This window comes from Capra hircus, chromosome 11, assembly GCF_001704415.2.
Source record: "Capra hircus breed San Clemente chromosome 11, ASM170441v1, whole genome shotgun sequence".
Lineage (NCBI taxonomy): Eukaryota > Metazoa > Chordata > Mammalia > Artiodactyla > Bovidae > Capra > Capra hircus.
In genome coordinates this window covers 1901539-1928206 of record NC_030818.1, presented here as the reverse complement: position 1 = coordinate 1928206, position 26668 = coordinate 1901539, and the positions used below count along the sequence as shown (strand labels likewise).

Below are 26668 nucleotides of genomic sequence, written 5' to 3'. Positions count from 1 at the left end.
ATGCTGCCTATAAATTAAATCATATCTACTGGTCCATCTCTGAGAGGGGCTTCCCAGGTGGCTCGGTGGTAAAGAATCCACATGCCAAGGCAGAAGGTGCAGGATCGATCCCTGGGCTGGGGAGACCCCTTGGAGAATGATATGGCAACCCACTCCAGTATTCCTGCCTAGGAAATCCCATGGACAGAGGAGCCTGGCAGGGCTACAGTCCACGGGGTCAAAAAGGAGCTGGACTCGACTGAGTGACTAAACAACAGTCTCTGAGAACCCTGCCTCCCTGGTAATGAGTTTCCAGTGACAATACCTTTGTTTAGCTCACAGTAAACATCCTGACCATACCCACCTGTGAATGGCTACAAGCAGGAAGAAATTAACAGTCTGCGCTGGAGTCTGGCCAGAATCAGACTTTACATCCTCGCCTATTAGTATAAAAGAGGCCTGAATTCTAACTCAGGGAAGATGGTTCTTTGGGGCATTAGTCTACCATCTTCTTGGTCTGCTGGCTTTCTGAACAAGCCATTACTCCTTGCCCCAACAACTCGTCTCTAGATTTATTTCCCTGTCATTTTGGCAAGTCATAGTAGCTTGGACTTGGTAAGATAGTCACTTAAAAAAGAGATATCCAAATGTTCAATTAGCATTTGAAAAAGTGATCAGTATCATTAGTTATCAGAAAAATGAAAATTAAAACCACCACGAGAGACCACTACACATGACCCAGATTGTTAAAAAATTTAAAGACTAAAATTAGAGGGTAGACAAACTGGAACGCTCATGCTTTCATGACAGAGCTGTTTTAAGTTGGCAAAAGTTGTCTGGAAACCATTTGACATTATCTTCTAAAGCTAAATACGTCTGCTCCATGACTCGGGAATTTTCCTCCTAGGTATACGCTCAACAGAAAAGCACAGGCCTAACAGGAGTGTTCATAGCAGTTATATTTATGATAGCGCCAAACTAGAAACAACTCGAATATCTGTCAACAGTAGAACGGATTGTAGTATAGTCATACAATGGAATACTATTCTGTCAGTGGAAAAGAACAAGTTACTGATGCATACAAGATAGTCGGGCTTCCCAGGTGGCACTAGTGGTAAAGAACCTGCCTGCCAATGCAGGAGACATGAGAGACGCAGGTCCGATCCCTGGGTCGGGAAGATCCCCCGGAAGAGGGCACGGCAACCCACTCGAGTATCCTTGCCTGGAGAATGCCATGGACAGAGGAGCCTGGCAGGCTGCAGTCCATGGGGTCACTAAGAGTCTGACACGACTGAAGGGACTTAGCACTAATGCACAATGTAATAACTGATTCGGGCAAGGATCTTCAGTGGAGTCCAAAACACGAGGTGAACTTTTGTTGGGAAGTAATACATTCAGATGACTTATTAAGTCAAAAAGGAGAGATGATTAATTACAATGAGGGAATTTGGACAAACATGTGAACAAAGTAATCAAACTAGGAACAGCAGGATAAACTGGCATTTTGAGTTTCATGATATGATTTGAGGATTACACAAGTCAGGTAGCTTTCTTGCTAAAAATGCTTAATCTGGTTCTAATAATGAGAAAATAATCAGAAAATACAGATTGTGGGACATTCCACAAAATGACTGGCCTTGACTCCTCAAAATGTTAATGTCATGAAAGACAAAAAGAGGTTGAAAGATCATTCTAGACTGAAGCTGCCTACAGAGGTAGGGCAAAGAAATTCAATGTGTTATCATTGATTGAAAATGGATGGTGGAGCTGTAAATGACATTTTGGGATACCTGTGGATGAAATAAAACTGACTATATATTAGATAGGGCTTCCCAGGTGGCTCAGTGGTAAAGAATCTGCCTCCCAATGCAGGAGATACAGGTTTGATCCCTGGGTTGGGAAGATTCCCTGGAGAAGGAAATGGCAACCCACTCCAGTCTTCTTGCCTGGGAAGTCCCACGGGCAGAGGAGCCTGGCGGGCTACAGTCCAAGGGGTTGCAAAGAGTTAGACACGACTTAGCAACTGAGCACACACTTAATTCTTGTATTTAAGACCAAGGACAATGTCTCTTCCACCACCACTCTCAACTCTGGACAGACAATGCAAATTGCCAACCTCTGATTTCTATTCAATTTGCCTAAAAGGACCATTTATCCCTTTAAAATATCATCCCCTTAGTATTATGAGAACATCTAGCCCAGTCAAGATGTCCTCTTTCCATCGTGGCACACCCTGTTTCTTGGGCAAGGATTTGGTAGCTTACATACACATCAGGGTGTTGGAAATAATTTTCCTCTCTCCCTAGGGAAATTCAGTGTCCTCTGTCAGGATATTTTTTAAAAATGCAAAACCCTTTTCTCACATTCTGAGTAAGCTATGTCCCATATCACCAATGACTTCTCAATTAAATCTCTTTTGTAACATATTCTTAATTCCTTTGTAGCCCTCACAGCATTATAGTAATTGCTCAGTAAGGATGTTCTGAATGTATTGCATTTACATTGCTTTTATCCAGTATCAATTCTCTTTTGCTGGTTGAAGGCTGAATGCTCACTAAAGGCTTTTCCATATTCCCTGACTTTCCCTCCAGAATGAGTTTTCTGATGTTGAGAAAGGGATGAACTCTGGCTGAAAGCCTTTCCACATTCCTTACACCTATAGGGTTTTTCTCCAGTGTGAGTTTTCTGATGCTTTGTAAGAGATGAGCTCTGGCTGAAGGCTTTTCCACAGTCCTTACACTTGTAAGGTTTCTCTCCAGTGTGTGTTCTCTGATGACGGATAAGGGCTGAACGGTCACTGAAGGCTTTGGCACAATCGTTGCACTTGTAGGGTTTCTCCCCAGTGTGAGTTCTCTGGTGCTGAGTCAGGGCTGAGCAGTAGCCAAAGGCCTTCCCACATTCGTTACACTCATAAGGCCTCTCCCCGGTATGAGTTCTCTGGTGCTGAATGAGGCCTGAGCGATCACTGAAAGCTTTTCCACACTCATTACATTTATAGGGCTTCTCTCCAGTGTGGATGACCTGATGCTGGGTAAGGAATGTGCTTTGGCTGAAGGCCTTCCCACATTCATTACACTCGTACGGTTTCTCTCCAGTATGAATTCGCTGATGTTGAGTGAGGTATGAACTCTGATTGAAGGCCTTCCCGCATTCGTTGCATTCATAAGGTTTCTCCCCAGTATGAATTATATGATGCCTAATAAGGGCTGAGCGGTGACTGAAGGCTTTCCCACATTCGTGACATCTGTAAGGTTTCTCTCCTGTGTGAATCCTCTGGTGCAGAGTCAAGTGTATGCTCTGACTGAAGGCTTTCCCACATTCATTACACTCATAGGGCTTTTCTCCCGTGTGAATTCGCTGATGCAAGACAAAAGCTGAGTAATAACTAAAGGCCTTCTCACACTCATTACACTTCCAAGGTTTCTTTCCTGCACAGATTTTTTCATGTTTCATTAGATCTGAATTTTGCTTCAAGTGCTTTTTAAATGAATCACGGCTGTGTGGTCTCTCTCCTTGCTGTTGGACGAGTAATGACCTCCGACTAAAATTTCTTCCAAATTCATCACACTGGTAGCTTCTCTCCCCAGAAGGTTTCGTCTGAGGGCCAACCTCTTGTATTAAATGTTTCTCATGGTTTTCCTGCTGATTCTTTAAAGAATCTTCACATTCACTGGAACTTTCCTTTGCAAATCTCTCTACTAACACCCCAGGGGTTGATTCTTCTTCAGAAATATCCTGCTCTGGGATTACCTCCTTGCTCTCTGGTCCTGTACCCCAGTCTGAAATAAACAAAACTACAATGTTATCATTTCTTACACTGGGAGAAAAATAATTGCTGTGAAAGGAAAATAATGAAGCAAACAAAAATTGCTTACAGGGAACAGAGGAGCTTGGAAGTTCTCACAAATAGCCTTGCAATCTTGAGAGAGTATGAGAAAAGAAAAATGACTGGGCAAAGGGGTGCAGAAGCATAAAGGGAGAGGTGAGCAGGTACTCAACAGTCCTGTGTCTAGCAGAGGAGGAAATGAGAAAGAGAAATAGAACAAGACAAAACAGAGGTGATGCGGAAAACAGCAGATAACAAACATGGTCTGGTGGAGACTGGGCTGGGATCAGAGAGGGATGGTCTTCCAGGGACTGCCCACTGTCACAACCTTATCAGAGCATCACGTTCTGAGAATGTCCATTGTCAGCTGACCTTCCCACCAATCTTTTCTTGTTCTAGTATGTCCCAATCACTGCTAGCAGACTGAACTTCTAAAACCATACCTCTTAACACAAAAATCTTTGCTGGTTCCACTGTCTCAGAGTGTGACACAAATCCTAGAAGCTAGCATTCAAGGTAGTCCAGATCTACAAATTAAATTAGTAATTGAAAGGCAACTTAGCAGCTCTGATCACTCCACACTGAAAACACTTGAAAGAGTAAGCCAGAATCAAGTTTTTTCAAAAAACGAGCAGTGTGTGGGGAGGGGAAGTTCAAACCCCTCACAGACTCAGATTAGTCCAGGCTGAGCCTCAAATTCTAGACTTTTTAGTAACAGTTTGGGGGAGGGGACGGGGAGGGGACCGCTAGCAATGTTTAAATATTCCAGGCTTAAATGGTCATCAGTATCCATTACAACCAAGACTTTACATGACATAAATCAATACAATACAATGTTCTCAATGACATATAATCAGGGAAGTGCTGGGATTTTTAAGGACAAGTAGGTAGAAACAGGTTAAAGGCAGACGGACTTTCAGTTAAGGGGAGTGGAAGAACCGAAGCCCCAAACATTCATAGAGAACACGTGGTTAGTGCAGGGTAGTCAGAGTCTTGCCTGTCTGGTGTTAAGGGTTCAAGCTGAAGAGAGAAGGTACAATGACAAGGCAGGTAGATTAGCAAAGGTCTTGAGGGCGGGAAGAGGAATACGGAACTGGAAGAGTTAAGTACCTCACCGTGGGGAATCTGGCAGTAATATGCTGCCTAAGTAGACAGGGATAAGAAAATAAAATTAAAAATTAAACAAAGTATAATTAGCTGGTGGTCTATCACAGCATCCAGTTTGATAGAAGAGACAGGCTCAAATCTTTTAAAGAGTTAGCAGGACCAAATCCTTAGTTACCATTTGCTTAGCATATAGCCAGGTACTGTTCTAAGCATTTCTCTTAGACTCTTTCATTTGATCCTCACAACTACCCTATGAGTTAAGAGCTATTGTTATCTGCGTTACATATTCCCCATTTTACTGTTGGGAAATTTGAGTCACAGAATGGATAATTCCCAGATGGCTCAGACGGCTAAGAATCTACCTGCCAATGCAGGAGACATGGGTTCAGTCCCTTGGTTGGAAAGATCCCCTGGAGAAGGAAATGGCAACCCACTGCAGTATTCTTGTCCAGAAATCCCCCATGGACAGAGAAGCCTGGCAGGCTATAGTCCATGGGTAGCAAAAGAGCTCAGTACAACCTATTGACTAAACAAACAAATGGATAATTCACCTGTTAGAGGTTAGAGCTGATGAGTAGTTCAAATTGGCTTTGAACCCAGGAAAAGTGGTTCCAAAGTCTGCACTCTTAACCACCATGCTATGCTGCCCCCATTTAGATAGACAGTTAGGCAAGGGAAAACTCAGAGACCAATTTATGGTCACTGGTCTGAGTCAAAAAGTCAACTTATCCTGAAGAGATATTAATAAAATAGCATATATTAAAAAGCCTGGTTTAGAGCCTTGTACCCAAATTATTAATAAATATTTAAGAGTTGACTTCACTTCACCTTATTTGGAGAAGAGAACTAATTTGAAATGATGGAAAGTATTTGTTTTCCAAAAAATAAACCTACGATTTTATAACAGATCATTATCCACAGAGATACAATGAGGCCCAGGAGAATGGCATTTTAACCTTTCCTTGGGTCTAGCAAAATCAAGCATTTCTAAGATGCTGTTCCCATCTGGGTTTTCTGTTCATGGTTTCTAACAGTCACTCACCTGGATTAGCTGCTTTTGAGACTTTTCTTTCCAGCACCTCCCCACTCTCCAACTGAGAGATTACATCAGGCTTGGAAATTGGAAGCCCTGTTTACAGGGAAAGAAAAAGGAGTCTCAGTATATATGTTCAGTGTTAGCAACTTGCTTGTCAGAGAGAACAGGGTAAGACAGGATTTCTCTGAAGAAGTTAGGAAGATTGATACGGGGTCTACTTGAGTTCAGAACCAGTGAATCACTTGTTTTCACCTCTCCCTATTAAAAGAATAAGCACCCATTTCCTTTTTTTCCCCTTTAGCCACAGATTCATTATTTGAATATTTGCAACTATTATTCTATACAAATTTCTTATAAAATTCTATATTCCATATTACTAGGTCACTTCACTCTCCATTTTATGTACCATTTTCATGAAGAAATACTTCCCAGATCACAATCTAATTGATAGTATTTGCGGTTTAGTTGCCAAGTGTCCAACTCTTTGCGACCCCATAGACTATAGCCCACCAGGCTCCTGTGTCCATGGGATTTCCCAGGCAAGAATACCGGAGCGGGTTGCCGTTCCTTCTCCATACCCATTTCTTAAGAGGTATTTCTCCTAGAGCTTTGTCTCAGCATCCTCAGTTAAGAAATAGGGAAGAAGGATGGCTACTGCCTTGGTAAATACAGTTTTTAAAAGGTGTTCATTTCTGATTCTAAAAGTGTTAAGCTTGTGTTTAGAAACAAAAGAGTAGCAGATACCTGCCTTACACCAGGATTAGGAATCACTGCATCTAAGAACCTCAGAGCTCCTAGGAACTGAGGAAGCCAAGGTACCACACTGGGTAATTTCACAGGGTGGGGGTGGGGTGGGAGTGCTGCTTACCGAGCAAGACCAGATTCCTAGGCTTCTCAGGCTCACCTCCCTGCGGAGAGTTCAGCTGTTCCCACTGGGTGAGAGCCTCGGCCATGTCCCTGATCGTCGATCCCTGAAAACCAACCACATCAGTGCTCACCAAGGGACCTCCTACCAGAAGCCTCTGGGCAGGACTCAAGAAGATGGCATAGGAGAAGGAAGACAGGGAGAATATGAAGGCTAGGCAAAATGGCCTCTACCATTCCAACACTGATGTATTTACAACCACAGACTCGTTCCTGACCTCCATGCACCAGAATCGAATATAACCTGCAGCTGGGAAGGAACACCTTCAGGGTAAAATCCGAGGATACCAAGTTCCTAGTTTATGTATCGACAAGTTAAATGATAGAACTATAGAAATCCTTACTATTTAGACGTGGGAGAGTAGAGGAAATATAATTATAAATTAAGCACTTTCTTTATGGTAGGGTTTAAAAATACAAGAGATTCAATAAATAGGAATTACTTTTCTTTCTAGTTTTCCTTTGACAATATAACCAGTCCAATATATTAAAAAAAATTAGGATGCTTGCTACACGTGTCACAGTATATAGATTTATTTATAAAACAGCATTTTAAGCCCCAATTATTATGAGTTCCTAGTGTTTTCGCCATTTCTCCCCAATCAGTCTGACTGCTCTGCCACCCAGCCCCACCATCTACTCTCTGTCCCATCTCACTCCACTCCTATATTCTCTGTGCTCCAGCTGGTGGCCGCCTGAAATGTGGACCACAGCTACTTCTGCCCCTTTATACACGTTGCTTCCTGTTCCTGAAAGTGCCCCCTTTGCCCCATACTTTCAGCTGTTTTTTTAAAAAATTGTATTAATTTTTTAAATTTTTTGGCTATGCCATGTGGCATGGGGGATCTTAGTTTCCATACCAGGGATCGGACCTGTGCCCCTTGCTTTGGAAGCATGGAGTCTTAACCACTGGATCACCAGGGAAGTCCCCCTTCCAGCTATTTCGATCCTACTCACACTTTGGCTCTCAGCTCAGGGAAGCCTTCCCTGACTCTCTAGGTTGTAGCACCATGGGTTTTCCCTTTTCCTGGGTTATGCACATGGTGAGAGGACTCTGTGATGAACATCTGTCTGTCCCATTAGACACTAATCTCCACAGGAGTGGAGACCAGGTTTAATTTGGCTCAATGAAGCAGCCCTAGTCTCTGGCACAGAGCAGGAACACTGTAAATATTTGTCAATGAGCTGAAGGGAGGAATGTTTGAACAAGAATGAATAGAAACAAGTTTAAATGGGGTGTTCTATGAAAGTGTGCATGGGGACAGAGGTGGGAGGGGAACGGAAGTTTATCAAATGTTGAAAACACTGCAGAAATGTTTACTTTACCTTTCCTTGACCTAGATGACAGGCAAAAAGTTTAGATTGTTCACTCAAATGTAGGGAGAGTGAGCAGGGTGGGTAATGTTCCTTTGAATCTACACCTGAATCTGTTCATGAATGACAAATGTCTCATAATTTTTCTAATTCTATTAAAACTTTTTTTATACAACTTCAAGTTAAAGGAGACACATTGAAACAGACCAATCCCTGGGATGCTAGCAAATGAACCAGTTATGGGTTTCTCTGAAACATCACTTTTGCCACAGCCCCTTGAATATAAATGTATTGGACTGGCTAAAAAGTTTGTTCAGTGTGTATATATTAAAAAATATTAAGATGTTTGCTACACATATAGATTTATTTATAAAACAGCATTTTAAGCCCCAATTATGACTACACACACACACACACATATGTATATATATCCTCCAAAAACAACTGGTAAAGTAATTCACATAATGAAATAAAGTTAAAAGAACTACCTACTTGAATATTCTCTGCTCAAAATAAGTGAACTATTTTTCTAACACTATTTTCTAACTATGAAATCATTCCCATTTTAAGTTAGGGTCCCTTAAGGTCATATGCTTCAGGAGTGTTCAGCACAGGCAATATAATTCATAGTGTCTTTTTGCAAGCAAAGTAGCAGAGACAGACTACCTAGCACTTCCCTTCAGGCTTTAGTTCTGAGAAAACCTCAGCGACCAAACTCATTTTTGGAGGGAACTGCTGCTCAGAGTGCCTGGGTGGGGCCCGCAGGGTAAGTAAACCAATCATGCACCGCCCAGGAGGCAGCAGATCTCCCCTCTTTCCTCTGAAAGCTGTTGTTGCTCAGTCTCTCAGTTGTGTCGGACCCTTTGCAACCCCATGGACTGCGGCACACCAGGCTTCCCTGTGCTTCACAGTCTCCTGGAGCTTGCTCAAACTCATGTCCATTGAGTTGGCGATGCCACCCAACCATCTCATCCTCTGTCACCTACTTCTCCTCCTCTGAAAGACATCTACCCATTCAGGTCTGAATCAGTACTGGTGTTTCCTCCCAGAGTTTTGCATAAATCGTCAGCACCTGGATGCTGTGAGGCGGGTATGAGGGTGATGGGCAGTCCCAATGCCTTATCACAAGGTCTCCTGTTCTCCCAGGGTCCTGCTCCAGATCCTACAGGGCACCTTGACTCATCTTCTCTGTTTAATCAGTCATGGCATGTTTTGTCTTGCTGGGACTCTAAAAACTTTCATGGGGCTTTATCTGTCTCTGGAATAAGATCCTGTGTGAGATTTCCCTGGTGGTTAGGAAGGGTGGTTAACCCTTTCCAGTGGTTAAGAATTTGCCTGCCGATGCAGGGGACACGGATTTGATACCTGACTCAGGAAGAGTCCACACACCAAGGAGCAACTAAGCCCGTGCACCACCACCACCGAGCCTCTGAGCCATAACTACTGAAGCCCAAACACCTAGAACCCGTGCTCTGCAATGAGAGCAGCCGCCACAATGAGAAGCCCGTGTGCCACAACAAAAAGTAGCTTCCACTGTGGCAACCAGAGTAGGCCCGAGCGCAGCAACAAAGACCCAGCACAACCAAGCATAAATTTCAAAAAATAAATGAAAAGTTAAAAAAGATCCTGTGCAGACTTTCCTGTGGTCTGGCTACGGCAGGCATGTGCTTTTCTCACCACACTCCATCCAGCTTACTCCACAGTGACACACATTTCCTCTGAAAATCTCTGACTCTCTCATCACTTGGAGACTTTTATCCAAAGCTGTTCTCTCTCTTGGAATATTCCTATATTCTATTTTCCAACTATGTACTCTCTCTTGTCTTTCAAAATGCAGCTTTTATGCCAGCACTTCCCCCCCTAAATAGAGGATGAAAAACCTCTTCAAGGCCTATGATGACTTGTCTGTACTAGTAATTTATTTCTATTCTTTTTTATTTTGAAAAGTTTATTTATTTAAAAATCTTACTATCTTACAGTTAAGAATTAAATCCTTATACACAACTAATGAAAGGAAATGATGTTCTTTTGGTGGCCACCACTCTTACAAGGCAATGTAGAGTCTGTGGTCGGAAGTGAAATTTTTTGTAATTGATCAATTTATTTTTAACTGGAGCTAATGCTTTGTTGTACTAGTAATTTCAGTATTTAACAATTTTCTGCATTTAGAAAAATAAGTATTTCTTCTTGCTGTTTAATTATTTTTTAAGAAATATTTATTTTTTTTTTTTGGTTGTGCTAGGTGTTTGTTGCTGCATGCAGGCTTTCTCTAATTGTGTTAGGCGAGGGGTACTCTCTAGTTGCAGAGTGAGGGCTTCTCATTGTGATCATTTCTCTCGTTGCAGAGCACAGGCTCCAGGGTGTGCAGGCTTCGGTAGTTGTGGCACATGGGCTCATTAGTTGCAGTGCAAGGGCTTAGCTGCCCCAAGGCACGTGGGATCTTCCCTGGCCACAGATTCAACTAGTGTCCCTTGTATCACAAGGTGGATTCTTAACCATTGGACCACCAGGGAAGCCCCTGTTTAACTGTCTTCCTTATCTATACCTTGTTTCCTCAGTAAACTTCAGGAGGCAGAGGCAACTGGCTTTTATTCCTTTGCATCTCATCAGCAGGCCAATTACAGCACAGAATAGCATGTGCACATCTAGTACTAAGCAGACAGCGAAGTCACGCCAGGAGGGAAAGTTCTGCATAAGACAGGAGCAATTACTATCAGGTTCATCACTCATCAGTTTATCAGAATGAAGCCAGTGGGCCAGGAATCAGGGCTGAGCAAATCCATAACAATGCTGGAAATCATATTCATGTCCTGAGAACAGAAAAAAATAAGAAATTTAAACCCACCTGGGATGCCCGGGTCAGCAGCACAGTGGTCAGGCCATTTTCTTTGGGGTTTCCAGCCTGACAAAGGTCTGAATCCTCAGAAAGTGACCCTATAAATAGAAACAGGAACCAGGGTGACTACTCTTGTTTGCAGTAAACTCCCAGAAACTGCCAGACACAACTACTTGTTACCTAGGAAGAATCAACACAGGGAACCAACGGACAATTCCACATCTCTGAAGCAAGACAGCCATGACCATGGCTGCCTCAGGAATCTCCTACCGCTGCTGCTGCTGCTGCTGCTAAGTCGCTTCAGTCGTGTCCGACTCTGTGCGAACCCACAGACGGCAGCCCACCAGGCTCCCCCGTCCCTGGGATTCTCCAGGCAAGAACACTGGAGTGGGTTGCCATTTCCTTCTCCAATGCATGAAACCGCTACTCTGCCTTTAAATTCCAGCAGAATGTTGCTGTAAGATCCTGGACACTTAAAGACATTTATTTATATCTCTTATCTGCTGAGTGACAGTCAAAATAAACGCGGAGTCCCGCTTATGTCAATCCCTGCCTCACTTAATGAGTCATTCCTGTTCTATTCCAGGTTTACAGGATGAAAGACTAGTTAAATTCTTTTTGAGTACTGGCTTTCTCAGAAAAGCAATGGGCCATGTGGGAAAAAAATCCAGGGTACTAAACAAATCCTGTGACTTCTCAAATCCTCACTTTCCCCATCTGCCAAATGGGTCCGTTTGGATATTCTCCTTCCTCTACAACAGCCTTACGGGGCTCCTGTGAGAACAAATGTCATTATCAAAAAGCCAAATGTTCAGATCTGTCGATTTCGTGGGCAAAGAAGGCATACATCAACTTAGAAACGGCAGGGCACCCGAAAGACCGGGAGGGCAATGCAGGTCGGGGCCTTAAACCCCAAAGTGAGATCAACTCGTAGGAGACGTTCTGTGCGTTCTTACTGAGCCTGCCCCAGCCAGAGGGCAGCCTTTCTCCTTTTTTCTCTCCAGCAGGCGGCATCCCTCTGAAATCCTCACCTCTGCCCTTCGGCTCCACGGTGACTCCCTCCACGCTAGCGCTGGTGACGACTGCGGGAAAAGGGAGCGGGGAAGCTGCGAGGGGCCTGGGGTCCACCGCGCGGGTCCACCTAGAGGCCCGGGAACGCTCGCGCGACCCTCGCTGGGCAGCTCGGCGCCCTCCACCCCGGGGCCTTCCCCGGCCCCCCTTCGGGGCACTCAGACTCAAGAGAACACGCACTCAGTCCTCCCGGACCCCAGGCTCGACCTCATGAACAACACTGAGTAAGCTCGGCGGGCGACAAAGGCATCTAGGAGCCTGCGGGGCGAGTGGCGCCGGCCCGAACTCGCTGCTGAACTACAATTCCCAGAATCCTCCGCGGGGCGCGGCGCGCATTACCGGATGCTGCTTCCCAGAGGACCCCGCGGGCCGCTGGCCAGGCTGCATTCTGCGCTCGGGGCTGGGCATCCGTGGAACCTCGCGGTTGTGCTGGGTCTCTAGAGGTGCTCAGCCCCTCGGAGAGCTCCTTCCTGGACGCCACAGGGGCCGCCGCTTCCTCAGTGTCTATTCTGGGCTACCGAGCCAAAACCCGCCTTGAGAGGGACACTCGCTCCGCAACTGTAACTGGCAGAGGGCGCCACCCACCCACCAGCATTTCTCTCTGGCCACTGTGCTCCGTCGGAGGGTAGGCGCCCGCATCCCAACGGCTGTTCACTCCACTCGGTCGCTTCCCCTCTACAGCGCCTCCACACCATTGCGGCTTGGGGTGGGGGTGGGGTGGAGACAGATTACCTCAAGTAACCAGGCAGCACCTTGGAATAAGGAAAAGTAGAATCTCAAAAATTAGATCTTCGTCTCACAAAACAGCAGAGTGGAGTTGGAATCCCTTGGTCCCCAGTGAGTCCTCATTGTTTTAACGGTGGATTGACCTTGAGTTATAAATTTATTAGATTTCCTAAATTTAAATTTGAGGGTCACTGTTGCCTTCTAGTCTGTCTTTGTGTTTAGCACAACATCGTTCCAATAAAGCATCCCTGTCTTCCTTAAGAAGCTCCAGTGCCATCAGAGGCCAGTAACTTTGACGTGAAAGTTGATATTAAGAGAGGTAAACAGGGAACCAGTGAATCACCATGGAAGAGGGAAAAACTGGAAAGGATCACCTCAGCTCAACATGGGCCACTTCAACTACTTTCTGCTTTTTTACCATAGAAGTCCCGCCTCAGTAGCAGAGACCACTTAGGAATTTAACATCCACAGCCGTTCTTCTCTTCGACTTCTTGAGGAATCACGATTCTGGCTTTATCAACATGTTACCTAGTGACTGGCACCTGGTAACCTTGTTCTCCAGCTCCTCCTCACCTCTGGTTATTCATATGAGTTGTGGGGGTTAATGTATTCTTAGTAGCACAGGCCTGGGGATGAGTGAGGGAGTGAGTGCTGCAGAGCTCAGAAGCTGGCCAACCTGGCCATCCTGGCATCCCAGATAAATTTCTGGGATTAGTAGTCCCACCAGTTATCTGCCCCAGGCTTTGCTGCACAGGTTTGCTCTACCATATTCACTTTATCTCAGAGTTCATCCTTTTCTTTGAAGAGTTGATTCCTGGAGTGCTTCTGGTAATCTGTATGGTAAGTTTTCAGTTCTTTCTTAAAACTTAGGGCTTATTTAAGCACCAGAGAAATTATTTCATTTCTTCAAAACCACTTTTAAAATCTTAGGCTAAAACCCTACAAACACTACCAAGTCTTTTGCCTTATATGCTCAGAATGCCAATTTCTGATTCCAAGATTTGGTCTTATTAGTGGCCATCTGGTGAAGCTAAAACCTCAAAATGGAAAGCCTCCATTACTCCATGTCCTATTGGGAGGTATCAGTTAAGAGGTAAATGGCCCTTTCCTCAGAATTGTTGGCAGGAGATGGAAAGGTACTTTACCTTTTAAAAATGCTCTGCACATCTCCCAAGTTTTAAAAGGTAACAAAAGGAGAACTGCTGAATTTATGTTCCCACTCTGTTTCAATTATCACTTTACCCAAATGTCGATTAGAATTCTGAATTCATTCTTGTCTGATCTTGCTGACAATGGCAGAGCATCTTAGGGAAATACTGGACCTTCAGCTTACTTTTAACAAGGCAATTAAGATTCAGAACTCTCAGAGAACAGTCGTCAGCCAAAAGTTTGGCAGTAGTTCCTTTTATTTTCTACTTGACATTATTAAATAATAGCACATATTATCCACTCCAACAGATTCTGCACTCTGGTTTTAACTCAAGTTGCTTTGAAAGTCTGCATGTGAAAAGTCTTCCCTGCTGCTCATCTGCTTTCAGACAGACCAGTAGGGTTGAGTAGATTAGGGAAGGGTCTGTTTGGCAATCCAGTTTCTTGAACTAGATTTCAATTCCCAGGGAGAAATGGATCTTGGTCCATTAGGGTTCATGCAGGGTAGCTACATTCCAGTCTTTCAGAATCAGGTCTTCTGAGCTTCACCTTAAGTAAACAGAAAGGGAATGCAGATGCCTGGAGTCAAAGTTGCCTGGTGCCTCCCCTTCAAGAAAATAAAAATATAGGGCAGGGCCCAGGAAATAGAGCTTCCCTGGTGGCTCAGTGGTAAAGACTCCCCCTGCAGTGCAGGAGACATGGGTTCTATATCTGGGTTGGGAAGATCCCCTGGAGAAGGAAATGGCAACCCGTTGCAGTATTCTTGCCTGGGAAATCCCATGGACAGAGGAGCCTGGCGGGCTACAGTCCATGGGGTCAAAAGAGTCAGACATGACTTAGTGACTAAACAACAGGGAACAGAAGGATCTGGGGAGTCAGGGCTTCAAGTTGAGTAATGCAGGGTCATGTCAGGGCAGACTTTAAATATTCAGAGACACCTTCATTAAACAGGGAGCTATTTTAGGTCTTGAATAAGGCAATGGTGGGCAGGAAGGGGGTCACTTGGAAAGGCTGACCTAACAGTGATATGGAAAGATGTAACTTGTGACAGGGGCTGTCGATATTAACCAATTATTGAGGTGCCTGTTGACCTTCTAGCCTTTTGGTGCTGGGTTCTGATTGATGAGATATAAGTGCTGGCCCTTAAAAATATCCCAGAATATCCCCCATGATGACACTGGAGGCTACTGCTGCTAAGTTGCTTCAGTCGTGTCTGACTCTGCAACCCCATAGACGGCGGCCTACCAGGCTCCCCGCTCCCTGGGATTCTCCAGGCAAGAACACTGGAGTGGGTTGCCATTGCCTTCTCCAAAGCGTGAAAGTGAAGTTGCTCAGTTGTGTCTGACTCTTTGCGACCCCATGGACTGCAGCCTACCAGGCTCCTCCGCCCATGGGATTTTCCAGGCAAGAGTACTGGAGTGGGGTGCCATTGCCTTTTCTGGACATTGGAGGCAACATATTCTAAATGATGAAAGTGAGGAAGAAAGACTGACTCACATCTGATTTTATGTGAGAAATGAATCTTGGTTTAGTTGGGGTTTGCCTATTATTGGGCCATAGCTTGATATCCCCCTCCTCAATAAACAGGAGGAAAGAATTCAGACCAGGGAGTGACTACTACAGTAATAGAAGCCCAAGATGACAAAAGTACAGGTGAGACTGAAATTCAGAGAAAGGCTGTGACTCTAAGAGGTGTTTTAAATAGAATTTGGTAGTAAAAAAGTTATTAATTCAGATAAATATTTATTGAGCACCTATTATTTGCAAGGCACTGTGTGAGATACAAAGACATAAGTCATGTCTCTGCTTACAATCTAGTTGAGGAGATAATACACATACATAAATAATAAAGCAAACCCTATAGCCTTATGGTAGAGATTTTGAAGGAAGACCTGTATTTAAGACCTGACTTTCCTTGTACTAGCTGTTACATTGGACAAGTTATTTAATCTCTTTAAATGTCAGTTTGTTCATCTGTAAATTGTGGGGAGTCAACAGTACCTACTTCAAAGGGTTGTTGAAAGGACCAAATAATTTACTTCTTGCAAAACTCTCAGCTGAGTGCTTAATCCATAATAAGCGCTCAATAAGTGCTAGCTACTAGCAGTAGTATTAAGAGATCTAGATGATGAGACACAACAGGACAAGGTCAGTGCCCAAAATCCTCTGAGAGAGGGACTAACGGCTATAAAAAAAGAACTTCTGGAAACAACAGTGGTGCTCTGACATAAAGGGTGCCTTTCCTGTCCAGCTGTGGCCTCCAGTTATATAAAGTGCAGAGATGCCTGGGGCTTTGGACAAGAGGTTTGTCTGAGGACTGCCTCCTAACCTTTGTCCCTAGTGTCTGACAAATGTCTTCAGAATGCTGACTCTTTAAAGTCACATCCTAATTTCCGGCATCCCACATCACCTCTGTAACACAGTGGATGGACAGTGTTTCTTCAAACACTGTGGCTGCAGAGAGGCAGAAAAAGGAGAGGGGTAGCCAGCATAGGTGTGACGACCAGGTGATGGATTTAAGAGGGGGAAGACCTATCTTGAGTTTTCGTGGAGATCCTTGGACTAAAGCTTTCACCCCACTCAGTCTATTCCCTGTTTGGCATAACGCCGTTGATGCTGAATAACTGATGATTTAGAACTGAAGACTTTCCCACACACGCTGCATTCAAACGGCTTCTCTCCTGTGTGAACTCTCTGGTGTCGGGTGAGCCGGCACCTCTGGCTGAAGGCTTTCCCACATTCGCTGCATTCGTATGGCTTGTCTCCAGTGTGAATCTTCTGGTGCTGAGTCAGGGAGGAGCGGTCAAAGAAAGCCTTCCCACACTCGCTGCACTGGTAGCGAGGCTCTCCAGCATGGGCTTTCTGATGTCTGTTCAGTGATGAGACCCCATAGAAGGCTTTCCCACACTCATTACATTCATACGGCTTCCGGCCTGTGTGGATTAGCTGGTGTCGCGTAAGAATACTTTTCTGGCTAAAGGCTTTCCCGCACTGGTTACATTCATAAGGACTTTCTCCAGTATGGATTCTCTGGTGGCGGGTAAGGGATGAGCGGTCAAAGAAGGCTTTTCCACACTCGCTGCATTTGAAGGGTTTCTCTCCAGTATGAATTCGCTGATGTACAGTCAAGGACGAACGGTCGAAAAAAGCTTTCCCACAGGCATTGCACTCGTAGGGGCTCTCTCCTGTGTGTGACATCAGGTGTCTACTGAGACTGCTCCTGTGGCTGAAGGCTTTCCCACACTCGGGACAGTCATAGGGCTTCTCACCAGTGTGAGTCCTCTGATGGCGGATGAGGGAGGAGTGGTCAAAAAAGGTCTTCCCACAGTTGCTGCATTCCTGGTCTCTCTCTTTAGTGAGAAATTTCTTGGGAGGGGTTGCCCTGTGCTGCAAGCTTTCTTCCAGAGAAGGGGGTTTCTTGCAGGCCTCAACTGTAGGGCTTTCCTTCTCTGTTCCCAACCTGCCATCCAGTACATAAACTTCAAATTTCGGAGATGGAGGACCTTTTCTTCCAAGCTTTTCCTTCAATGATCCTTCTGATTTTCCTTCTTCTGAAGCACCTTGAATCTCAGGCTTAGTCTCCCAATCTGGAATGGATAGAAAATACAGATGCATGTTTCTTTCCTGGGTTAGGAAATGTTAGCACAGAAAGGATGGATACTGTGATAAATCTGAAAAGTAATGACAGTCACTTTGCTTGCTTCCACAAATAGTATTGCACTCCAGGGAGAAACCAAGACCTGGGACTGAAACAAGGAATAGCACTGGTAGTGAAAAATCTCAAAAAAGAGGAGAATTTCCATCAGGAAAGAGCCAGATTAATCAGGAGTGTCAGCTAAGTGGAAGGGTTTGAATGGACAACATGACAGGTCTGAAAAAGTAAACATTTGGTGAATGAAGGTGAACAATACTTCAAGGTATAGACGGGGAAAAAAGAAAACTTGTGGGTGACAGAGAATAAAAAATATACGAGAAGACTTGAATTTGAGGAAAAATATGATACTCAATACTCCCTCCCACATGCACCCAAATACCAAACACAAAGCAAAACAACTCTCCTGCCCAGTTCATACTTGATTACCTAGAGAGACATTCTCTGCACCTTCTTTTCCCTCAAATTCATGACATTCCACTAGCCAAGGCTCGTCCCCTCTCTTCAACTGAAAAATCACATCAGGTCCGGGTATTGGAAGTCCTGCTTGTGGAGAAAGAAACAAGCCAGGTGGTCATATGTGATGAAAATACACAACGATTCCAAAGCAAATTCCAGCCTCTTAAGTATTTCAGAGAGAAAATGCAAAAGGCAGGAAGTGCACATGAGGTATGCAGAAGTGCAGGAACCTCTGAATGGAGGTCAAGACTAAGGTTCTAAAAGGGAACAAGTAGCATCTAGTCAGAGTGGATAGACTCTATTTGAATTAATGTGTTTATTCTTCCCCCATGAAGTGACTGGGATGCTTCTAGCTCTAGCACTGGTAGGATGGCAGGAAGAGTCCTTACCTCAGGGAAGATGAGAATGAAAAAAGATTACCTTGAATAAGAATGTGTAATGTAGGTGCCCATTTTTGCTTATTTATGCTTTAGTACAATTATTTTTGGATACAACTGAGCAACTAACATAAACATATTAAGTATGATTTTACTTAAACAATTGGATTGTGTTCACTGTAGGAAAACTAGAGGCATAGACAATAAAAAAAAATCACCTTTTGTATTTTGTATTCATTTCTTTCTTTTTTTTTGCTGTGGACCATTTTTGGTCTTTATTGAACCTGCTACAGTACTGCTTCTGTTTTACGTTTCAGTGTTTTGGCTTGAGGCATGTGGGATCTTACCCCTCAGACCAGGGATCAAACCGGACCGGGGATTGAACTGGCGCCCTCTGCTTTGTGAGGTGAAATCTTAACCCCTGGACCACCAGGGAAGTCCCTATTTCTTTCTTTCTATTCACTGTAATACAGAAAGATACCTATAGATATACTTTGTTAAAAACTGAATAATGACAATTATATCTCAATTTTTGGGGAAAAAAAACTACTGGAGAGCATTATTTGGAAAATAAGGCTACCCCATCTAAAATAATTTCTATTTGATTTATTTTGATATCTGCAAGTTGGTAATTTCTAAATCCATCATGACTTATTGTATGTAATACACGCCAGACCCTTTTATATGTAAAAGATCATTTTAGGCAGAAGTCTCCCAATTAAAAAACAAAAGTTAAAACTGGAGGCCTTCCCTGGTGGCTCAGATGGTTTAAAAAAATTGGATAATGAAATAATGCTGAACTGTAAACTTGATTTTTTTCACATAATAATAAATTTAAACTATTATTTTAATTAGCACAGCTCTGCCTCACCATTAAAAAAATTTTTATTTATTTGTGGCTGTGCTGGGTCTGTATTGCTGTGCAGGCTTTTCTCTAGTTGTGGTGAGCCCTCTGTGGTGCATGGCTAGGCTGCTCAGTGAGGGGGGCCTGTGGTTGTCCAGTCTGCTTACAGCTCAAGGACCCCTTGCAGGCTGGGGTTCAGGATTAAGAAAGCCACTGTCACTGTAACCGCTAAGTCACATCCCTCTGCTCCTTCATCTTGTCTCTCAGGGGTTCCAACTCAGGTGGGAGAAGAAGAGATGTCAATATATTAGCCTCTCAACTCCACATCAACTCCGTACAGGGTCTACTTCTGGTGGAAAGCTCTCCTTACCCAATGAGACGATGCTCTTGTAGTTCTCCAGCATCACCTCCTTGTAGAGGTCTCTCTGAGTAGGGACCAGACTCCTCCACTCTTCATCTGTGAAGACTACGGCCACATCCTCGAATGTCACTGGGTCCTGGAAACATAATCATGTTCTCCCTTATTCATAATCCTTCTCTTACATGGACCAGACTAAACTGTCATATATGACAATAGCTTGGAGGATGCTGGGGGAGTGGAAAGAAAATGGTTCTGACAAAGAACAGTTTTGAAGCATTTGGGGAAAGTGCCATAAAGCCCTGAGGCATGACTTTTTGGGCATAACCCCACACTACCTTTCTAGCTGAGCCTCGGAGTATCAGGGGCTCTTTTATCAGACTTACAGAAAACTTGGAAGAATAGAACAAAGACCCTTCACCCAGCATCCCCAAATGCTAACATTTTCCACATTGGTTTTATCTTTGTCTCAGAATATACACATTTGCCTATCTTTTCTCCAAATTTCTTTAAAGTAACTTGTAAACATGATGCCTTTTTACTCATTAATGTTTCAGTGTATATTTTGTAAAAACAAGGATATTCTCTTGTATAATGACAGTATAATTGTAAAAATCAGGAGAGGAGTGACATTATCTAATCTATAAACCTAGTCCAGTTGCACCAACTGTCTTTATGTGAGTGTGTGTACATGCGTGCCTAGTCGCTCAGTCGTGTCCAGCTCTTTGTGACCCCATGGAATGTAGCCTGCCAGGTTCCTCTGTCCATGGAATTTTCCAGGCAAGAATACTGGAGTGGGTGGCCATTTCCTCCTTCAGGGAATCTCCCTGACCCAAGGATCGAACCCAAATCTCCAGCATCTAGCATTGGCAGGCGGATTCAGAGTGAAGGCAATGGAGGCTGTGTCCCTGGTGACAGGCTAGCAGGCACATATTCAAGGCAAGAAGGGGTCACTGAAAGATACCAACACAAGTCAAATGGGAAGGAGACATTCCTTATGGAGTCCTTTCTCCACCTGGTTGGGTTTGAGCAAAGAAGCCAAGAAGCCCCAAGACGGAAAGAAAAGTGGTTACATTCTGGAGCCTAACAGTATTTCAGAAACACAAGAGTCTACCTCACCTGGCATCTCGTTGGAGACACAGCAGCCATTCCCTCCAGCGTCCTTGCAGAGAAGAGCTGAGTCCTAATGAGGTAGAGAGGTGGGATGAGAAGCAGGATGTGAGAAAGACCAGTCTCGTTTAGTAGTTTTGTGACCCATGAAGCAAGAAATCTCCACTCACCAGTGAGTTATGTACCCACCCTCATCCTCAACACCCTACACAAAGGGAAAGCAAAGAAAAGCAAGGCCAAGAGCAAGCCCACCCCATCCCAGAAATGGAGTGCAAGGCTGTGCAGAAAGCAGTGTGGTGCTTGGTTTTACCACGATCTTAGAGGTAAAGTTCTATTCCTGGCAGTTGAGAATATATTAAGGCTCATATTGTCTTTATAAATTCACATTAAATATTGTTCATCATGGGGCTTCCCAGGTGGTGCTGAAGGAGGAGGAAATGGCACCCCACTCTAGCATTCTTTCCTAGAGAATCCCACGGACAGAGGAGCCTGGCTGGCTATAGTCCACGAGGTTGCAAAGAGTCAGACATGACTGAGCATCTGAGATCAGATCAGATTGTTCATCATGATTAATCAGACAAAAAGTATAAGAAGTTTTATGAATGGCTATATGGGCAAGTCCTGTCAAGGAAACACCTACAGCCTCTTCAAAAGAAAAATACCCCATTCACAGCAACACCCGGCGCTAATGGAGCAACACTGGGGCAGCCACAGCTTGTTCCACATGACCCTGAGTCTCAACCCTGGGGCCATGCTGATTAGGCCACAGGTGGGCAGTCCAGAGGCTGACCCGTGGACTGATTTGTGGTCTGGCTTCAAAAGATGACATCCATCCTCAGGATCATGAACTAAGAAATGCCAGGACCACAAGTTAGATGGGCAAATGCATAACAAGGATCAATGAATACACTGCCTTGACTGCAGGACAGTACTAGGCAAGCCTCAGACACATCTTTCCCTCTTCCTTCTCAGGACCATACAATCCCCACGCCCCACTTATGAATCCCCCAAATGCTTGATTTGGCTATGTCTTAATTAGACCCTTTATGTGAGAAACTGAGATATACTCAGTTAACTCAAGTAAAGTTTAATTACAAAGATTCACACAAAGCCTAAGAGGCTTTCACAAAATAAAAGGAACCTAGTTCCACCAGTGGGCAATGAGCTGAAAGTATATCATGAAGGACAGAAGTAGCCATGAGGGTCAGAGGAACCAAAGGTACCAGGAGGCAGAATCCATGAGTATGTGGGGGGCACGGAGTAGAGAACAGGCTGTAATAGACTAACACAGGATGGTATGTTGGTGGTGAAGCATTGAAAGCAAAGCCCCAAGAATCCCTGGCCCCTGAAACCCTACTTCACCCCAGCATCAGCCTGGACCCCAATTTGCATGTAGACTAGCTGTATTTATTCTTAGAATTCCATAAGGCTCTGACCTTACCAGAAGGGCTTCCCTGGTGGCGCAGTTGGTAAAGAATCCGCCTGCAATGTGGGAGACCTGGGTTCGATCCCTGGGTTGGGAAGATCCCTTGGAGAAGGGAAAGCCTACCCACTCCAGTATTCTGGCCTGGAGAATTTGTAATTTCTATCAGGGGCCTTAAAACACATACTTTTGACCCAGCAACTTCTTTGGAGTCTTTCCTAAGGAAAAACATACACAAAGCTTTTTATTAACTATCATTAACGCTAACCTTTACTGAGTGCCATGTGAGGCAACCTCCTAAGCACTCTATATGTCATCTCATTTAATCTACAGAAGAGCAAAAAAAAAATTTTACTTATTTTTGGCTGCACTGGGTCTTGGTTGCAGTGCACGAGCTTTCTCTAGCTGTGGCAAGTGGGGGCTACTCTTATGGTGGAGTATGGGCTTTAGAGCTTGGGCTCAGTAGTTGTGCACAGGCTTAGCTGCCCCATGGCATGTGAAATCTTCCTGAAGCAAGGATTGAATTGGTGTCCCCTGCATTGCAAGGTGGATTCTTAACCAGTGGACCACCAGGGAAGTCCTAGAAGAGCAAAAACTTGAAATATCTTAAGTTTCTAAAATACAGGATTTGATGCCTTTGTGTGTATGGTCCAGTTCATACACACAATGGAATACCACTGATATTATCATGTTAATATAGTAATGGTATCATATTAAAATATTATTTTATGATATATTAGTAATAACTAGCATTTACTGAACTTTTGCTACTTACCAGGCACTATGCTAAGTACTCTTTACAAGAACAGTTGAATTGCATGTTCGTAAATTAGTAAGGTAGGTACTGTTTTACAGATTAGGAAATTTAGGCTTTGTAAGAGGCTGAGGCAGAATTTGAGCCCAGGAACAGCTAGCACTTTTAAATCTCTACAGTATAATGATTTATTTTCATGAAAAAGATAGCCATGTAAATAACAGACTGATAAACTAGAAAATCCCCAAACACATCCAAGTATGTAGGAAACCTTGATATATGACTGCAGTGGCAACACAAATCTGAAGTGGGGAAAAGATCACTAGGGTAAACTACAAACAACTTGCATGTTCATTGATAGGATAAATTGCAATTTTATATATGTGTGTCTTGAGTATTTACACATTGATTAAGATACATGGCAAACAGAAGATGAAAAAAGTAGAAGCAATGACAGATTTTCTTTTCTTGGGCTCCAAAATCACTCTAGGTGGTGACTACAGCCATGAAATTAAAAGATGCTTGCTCCTTGCAAGAAAAGCTATGACAAACCTAGACAGCATATTTAAAAAGCAAAGATATCACTTTGCCGACAAAGTCTGCAAAGTCAAAGCTATGCTTTCTCCAGTAGTCATGTATGGGTGTGACAGTTGGACCATAAAGAAGGCTGTGTGTTGTGTGTTAGTCGCTCAGTTGTCCCCGACTCTTTGCGACCCCATGGATTGCAATCCACCAGCTTCCTCTGTCCATGAGATTTTCCAGGCAAGGATACTGGAGTGGGTTGCCATTTCCTTCTCCAGGGGATCTTCCCAACCCAGGGATTGAACCCAGGTCTCCTGCACTGCAGGCAAATTCTTTGCCGACTGAGAAGGCTGAGTGCTGGAGAATTGATGCTTTCAAATAGTGGTGCTCGAGAAGACTCTTGAGAGTCCTTTGGACTGCAAGGAGATCAAATCTGTCAATCCTAAAGGAAATCAGTCCTGAATATTCATTGGAAGGACTCATGCTGAAGCTCCAATACCTTAGCCACCTGATTCAAAGAACTGTCTCACTGGAAAAAATCCTGATGCTGAGAAAGATTGAGGGCAGGAGGAGAAGGGAGGCGACAGAGGGTGAGATGGTTGGATGACATCACTGACTCAATGGACATGAGCGAACTTCAGAAGGCAGTGAAGAACAGGAAAGCCTGGTGTGCTGCAGTCCACGGGGTCACAGAGTACTGGACAAACCCTGCACACACCTGAAACTGTACGCTTGAAAACTGCCAAGGCATTTATGAGCTCTGATTCCAATAGTCCTCTTCTCTTTATTTCTCTGAAGCTTTTTGACTGTTTTGGCAAGTTTCTCACGCTGCCCAGAGCTCAGACCGTGTACAGTGTTCTTGCTGTCTCGCAGAAAGTCCATGCACACCTGGCACTTAATTTTCCACCTCTACAGAAATGCTTCTTGAATCTAGTCCCAATCTCTCTTCCAAACTCATCCTGCATTTCCAAATGACTAAGTATTTCGAGTTAGGCATTCTGTCAGCATCTTAAAACCATCTATCCCTATGCAGTTCCCCACATCAATTCCTTTCCCTGCCCTTACAGTTCTCCTTATTGTTTAGTCAGTAAGTTGAGTCTGATTCTTTGTGACCCCATGGATTATAGTCTGCCGGTCTCCTCTGTCCCTGGGATTCTACAGGCAAGAATACTGGAGTGGGTTGCCATTTCTTCCTCCAGGGGATCTTTCCAGCCCGGGGACTGAACCTGCGTCTTCGGTGTTGGCAGGCAGATTCTTTACTGCTGAGCCACAAGGAAGCCCTTACACTTACAGCAGATGTTTTATTATTTTCCCAGGTGCCCCAAATTCAAACTCTCTCCTGGCTCTCTTAACTCCCAAAGTTACCAGGTCCTTCAGACTCTTCTTTTGCAATGTCATTTGTATCTTTCCCTACCACTGACACCATCATAATTCAGGCTCATGACAGCTTGATTCAGCACTATGACCACTACCAAGCATTCCTGACTGGCTCCCTACACTAGTCCCTTCCCCTCTCTAATTATGAATGTGACCTCTAGAATAAAAGCACCAAAATTAGCTTTATTCCTGTCAATCCCCGATCAGCCCCATAAAATCCATCCTGCTGACCATGTCTTGTCCTGATCCTCTATGCCCTGACCACAGTGTGCTTTTCCCCATCCTTGTCTCCCACTATTCCTCTACGCTTCACTCTTATAAAAAGCATTTCCTTCTCAAATCTGCCTATCACTTCGCTACTTCTTTCGTATTTTTTTTTTTTCCCACAGCAAATCCTGCCTCCGCCACGAAGGCCCCCTGATCACTCGTACAGAGGTCTAGGGAAGGGAGCTAAACGAGACAATCTGAGGCGCTTTTTGGAAAAGAGAGGAACTGGAGTGGGCGGAACCCTAGATTTAGTGTCAATTCCACCCACGTTTATTAAGCAATTGTTATGAGAAGAAGGTACCGGAGGGGCGAATGAAGCCTCCAAACTTCCAACCGCAGAGCCGGGATCTGACATATAGTGGGGGCACGCCGAAAGGCCACTGCTAACAGTGCCCACACGAGACACGCACACACTGGGATGCGGGTACAACTTTCCTAGTCCGCACTTGTCCGAGCAGGGACGTCGCCGCACGCACAACAGGCTGGCTCCGCCCGCTTCACCTCTTCTACTCCTACTGCACCTCCCCCAAGTTCTCAGTATCCCATTCTCTCTGCCGCTGCGCTCTCTCGGCGGCTCAATAGCACACACCCGCAGCTCTCACCTCCGGCACAGACTGCTCAGGACCCAGGAAGACGGCGCCTCTTCGGGTCGGGAAACCAGTGCGCCTGCGCAGAGCGCTCTGACGCCCGCGCTCCCAACCATAGTTTGGCCTTGGGGACTCCATTTCCCAGACGTCTCAGCGGTGGGAGCGCCTTAATATGACGTTTAAAGATCTGAGCGAGCGTACCCTTCTGAGACGAGTTGGCGGCGCTGGACCGAATCCTACGTGCTAGTGCGGCAGCTTGGTCATGAAAAAGCAACCGGTCTTGGATGCTTGTGAGGCTTCTGTTCCCCCTGGAAGTGCTGCTTATGTGTGACGTCACGTCCCTCTGGACCTCCGATGGGAGGGCCGTCCTAAAGAAATATGTCTCTCAGCCTTGGGACTCATCCCTACTGAGAAGGATTTCCGAAGGGCCGTGTTTCTGCGTCAGGTTGTTTTTTAACTGTCGGTTATAAAGTTGGGCAGGAGAGACGCAGACTTTGGGTCTGAGGATGGGGCTGCGCATGTGCACATTCTTCTGCTTAAGAGCGAACTCAAGATACACGTGTATTTAGTTGGGCAGCAGTGCGGACTCCCTACATTTTGAGCATGCAGGAGCCAGCCTTCCAAGGTGCTACTGGAAGGACCCTCGTTGGAGACATCGTAGGGATTTTCAACCGTAGCTGCATGCCAGAATCACCTGAAGAGCTTTAACTTATTGATGCCTGGGCCTCCTTCTGAAGAGAGTTTGAAAAGATCTGCAAGTTCAGTCGCCCAGTCAAGTCCGACTATTTGCGACCCCATGGACTGCAGCACACCAGGCTTCCCTGTCCATCATCAACTCCCAGAGTTTACTCAGACCCATGTCCATCCAGTCAGTGATGCCATCCAACCATCTCATCCTCTCTCATCCCCTTCTTCTCCTGCTTTCAATCTTTCCCAGCATCAGGGTCTTTTCCAATGAGTCAGTTCTTTG

General features: G+C 44.7%; 1 protein-coding gene across 5 annotated transcripts; it reads right to left on the bottom strand.

Moving 5' to 3' along the window:
• ZNF2 (zinc finger protein 2) lies at positions 2008–25764 on the bottom strand. 5 transcript variants are annotated; one of them, XM_018054830.1, is made up of 7 exons: positions 25714–25764; positions 20778–20841; positions 19671–19797; positions 18050–18166; positions 16608–17555; positions 7745–7756; positions 2008–3437 (listed from the first exon to the last, which is right to left on the bottom strand). In XM_018054830.1, exons 2-7 carry the CDS (start codon positions 20805–20807, stop codon positions 2488–2490), a joined length of 2184 nt encoding a protein of 727 aa, XP_017910319.1. In that variant the 5' UTR covers positions 20808–20841; positions 25714–25764; the 3' UTR covers positions 2008–2487. The 5 variants fall into 5 exon arrangements, with proteins under 5 accessions (XP_017910319.1, XP_005686299.1, XP_017910317.1 ...); XM_005686242.3 differs by lacking the exons at positions 7745–7756; positions 16608–17555; positions 18050–18166; ... (1 more) ...; positions 20778–20841; positions 25714–25764 and adding exons at positions 5955–6041; positions 6817–6919; positions 11032–11120; positions 12054–13509 and having other exon boundaries at positions 2008–3758; XM_005686244.3 differs by lacking the exons at positions 2008–3437; positions 7745–7756 and having other exon boundaries at positions 15692–17555; positions 18050–18163.